Source organism: Myotis brandtii, unplaced genomic scaffold, assembly GCF_000412655.1.
Source record: "Myotis brandtii unplaced genomic scaffold, ASM41265v1 scaffold3986, whole genome shotgun sequence".
Taxonomy (NCBI): Eukaryota; Metazoa; Chordata; class Mammalia; order Chiroptera; family Vespertilionidae; genus Myotis; species Myotis brandtii.
Genome location: NW_005365308.1, coordinates 7,238 through 9,881, shown reverse-complemented (window position 1 = coordinate 9,881; position 2,644 = coordinate 7,238). Strand labels below are relative to the sequence as shown.

The window sequence follows — 2,644 nt, the reverse complement described above, 5'->3', positions numbered from 1 at the left end:
GCCGCCCCCCATCCCCCCCCCCACACACACACTGGGACTGGAGGGCAGGTATCGCTGGGCGGGCCATGGAAGACACTGTACCTTGGTAATTTCACAACTTGCATCCCGGCCGGTTTTCTAGGGGCCTCGCTGTCGAATGAGAACAGAGGGTTTTAGCAGGAGAACTTGGCTCAAGTGCAGGGATCAGAGCTGGGGTCCCGGTGGAGGGGGACAGGGCGGCCTGGCGTGTGGCCATGGGCTTCATCTTCAACAAGCCCTCACTGTGGGCAGTGGGCCCGGCGCTGCCTGTGTCCCTGCACGTCTCAGATGTGGGGACCTCGGTGCAGTCGGAGCCGCTGGGCCCCGCGTTCAGCAGACGCTGCTGACTGAGGCTGAGCAGGTGCTGGTTGCAGAGGGGCCGGCACTCGGCCCCTCCCAGCGTGAGGGGCCCCGACCCCCGCCCCGCAAACCACCGGCCTCGGTCCCGTTTCTCACAGATCAGATGCATACGAGCTGATGCCGTGGGCCTTCTGAAGCCAGGTCACCAAGGGCATGAGCCCAGGCTCGTCTCTCTTGGGGACACTGATCTTGCAGCCCCCACCCTGGCTGGTACGGAGGAGCTGGCCCGAGGCCAAGGGCGGGGAGAGAATAAATAGGTCCTGGCAGGGGGCGCAGCAGGTGCAAAGGCCCAGGGTCTGACCGCAGGCTTGTCAGGAGGACAAGAGGCCCCGGGGCAGAGGCGGCAGGCAAGCATGAGGCACACAGAGCCCCCCCCCCTCCCCTGGAGGCAGAAGGTCAGAGGGAGGTCAGAGCTAAAGCCAGACGTGCAGAGTCAGTCCTGCCCAGGTGACCCTTCAAGGTCAGGGACTTGGCCGAGCTGCTCTGAGCATGGGGAGAGGGACGAGCAGGAGGCCCTGACCCACCAATGTGCCACCTGGGCGGGGGCTGGGCCCTCAGAGTAGGAAGCCAGTGCCGGGCTGTCAGGGCACGTGACCCGCCCTCACTCACTCACCCTTCACCTTCTGATCTGGTCTCCAGCTTCGGGATTCTTGGGCTCAGGAACCCCATGCTGTGGAAGAGCCCCCCAAAGGCCCTTGTTGAGGAGCTGGTCTGGGACGGCCTGTCCACCTTCCCCAGGCAAAGCAGAAGGTGAGCCAGGTCATGACCCCGAGCTCCCCAGAGCAGCTGCCCTCGGGCAGGGCCAGGGGCCAGTCTCCCCAAAGCTCAGGTGACTGGTCCCAAGGAGGGGCAGTCCCTGCGGCCAGTGCCCCCATGCGAGCCCCTGCGCGGCTGGAGCAGGTCCCGTGCATGGCCGGCTGGTCCGAGGCTGCCCCAGGGACGGATTCCTGGCAGGGCCCTGCCCCAGGAGAGCAGCCCGCAACCTCACTCCTCGTTCCAGGACCTTCTCCATCTGGGAGCGGCTGACAGCGCGGCTTATGCACTCGCAGCCACACAGCGGGAGGGGTCCTGGCCTCGTCCGACTCCCCACTAGTGACGTGGGGGGAGCACAGCTCACCCACAAGGTGAGGCCTCAGTAGGAGGAGTGTGCAGCCGGGCGGTGGGCCATGAGGCGGCTGTCACCAGTCCCGTCACTACAGTTGTGATCCCGGGGCTGCAGGATTGGGGTGGGGAACAGCAGAGGGCGCCCCGCTGGGATCCGATCGGCTCCTGCTGCTGCTTCTCCCAAGCCCGGCAGACCCAGAGGGTCTCGCACGCTTCTTACCCAAAGAAGACCAGGAGGACGGTGATCAGAAAAAAGGTCAGAGGTCGAAGCGAGCAGCACTTCAATTTTCCTGGAAAACAGATGGGAGGGTGCACAGTCTTTGTCGCCGTTAGTCACACACCGTGTTTTTAAGGTTCTCCATGCTGTCACCCGCATCAAGGTCGTTCCTCTTTTATTGCTGAGCAGCCTCTGTGGAGGTGACACAATTTGTTCGTGCTTCACCTGTTGGTATTTTGAGGCCCCCCCTCCCCCGCATTTGGGCCTGCCAATTTCTTTTTTTTTTTTATAATTTTTATTTCTTAAAGTATTAAAAAGAGTATTACATATGTCTCCTTTTTTCCCTCCCCTTGACATACCCCGGCCCCTACCCCCCTGGTGTCTTGTGTCCATTCGTTAATCTTATATGCATGCATATAAGTCCTTCGGTTGATCTCTTAATCCCCCCCCAAACCTTCCCCAGGCTTCCCACTGTAGTTTGACAGTCTGTTCAATGTTGGTCTGCCTCTGCATCTACCCCTGTTCATCAGTCTATACTGGTCCCCATTATCTGTCCCAACCTCACTGGAGCAGTCCCAACCTCACCGGGGCCGTCTCAGCCTCACCGGGGCCATCCCAACCTCACCGGGGCCGTCCCGACCTCACCGGGGCCGTTTCAACCTCACTGGGGTTGTCCTGACCTCACCAGGGCCGTCCCAACCTCACCAGGGCAGTCTCGACCTCACCAGGGCCGTCTCGATCTTTCCGGGGGCATCCCGACCTCACTGGGGCTGTTTCAACCTCACCGGGGCCATCCTGACCTCACTAGGGCCGTCCGAATCTCACCGGGGCCGTCCCAGCCTCACCGGGGAAACACAAAGTTTGGCCCTCTGTCCCCTGCCGGGCGGCTCCCCACCAGACAAAATCTCTAGGCGTTCCTGGTGGCTGAACATCCAGCACTCCTGC

At 62.0% G+C, this 2,644-nt stretch overlaps 1 protein-coding gene across 2 annotated transcripts in view; it reads right to left on the bottom strand.

The window, feature by feature from the left end:
• Positions 1-2,644, bottom strand: part of ABO (ABO blood group (transferase A, alpha 1-3-N-acetylgalactosaminyltransferase; transferase B, alpha 1-3-galactosyltransferase)) — an 11,826-nt gene that overhangs the window by 3,057 nt on the left and 6,125 nt on the right. Inside the window, exons 2-4 of one of the 2 annotated variants that reach the window (XM_005873054.2) lie at positions 1,703-1,772; positions 992-1,048; positions 82-129 (exon numbers count right to left, since the gene is read on the bottom strand). In XM_005873054.2, the coding sequence (XP_005873116.1) occupies positions 82-129; positions 992-1,048; positions 1,703-1,772 (175 nt within the window). The remainder of the gene's footprint in view (positions 1-81; positions 130-991; positions 1,049-1,702; positions 1,773-2,644) is intronic. The other variant, XM_014545195.1, reaches the window with a different exon arrangement.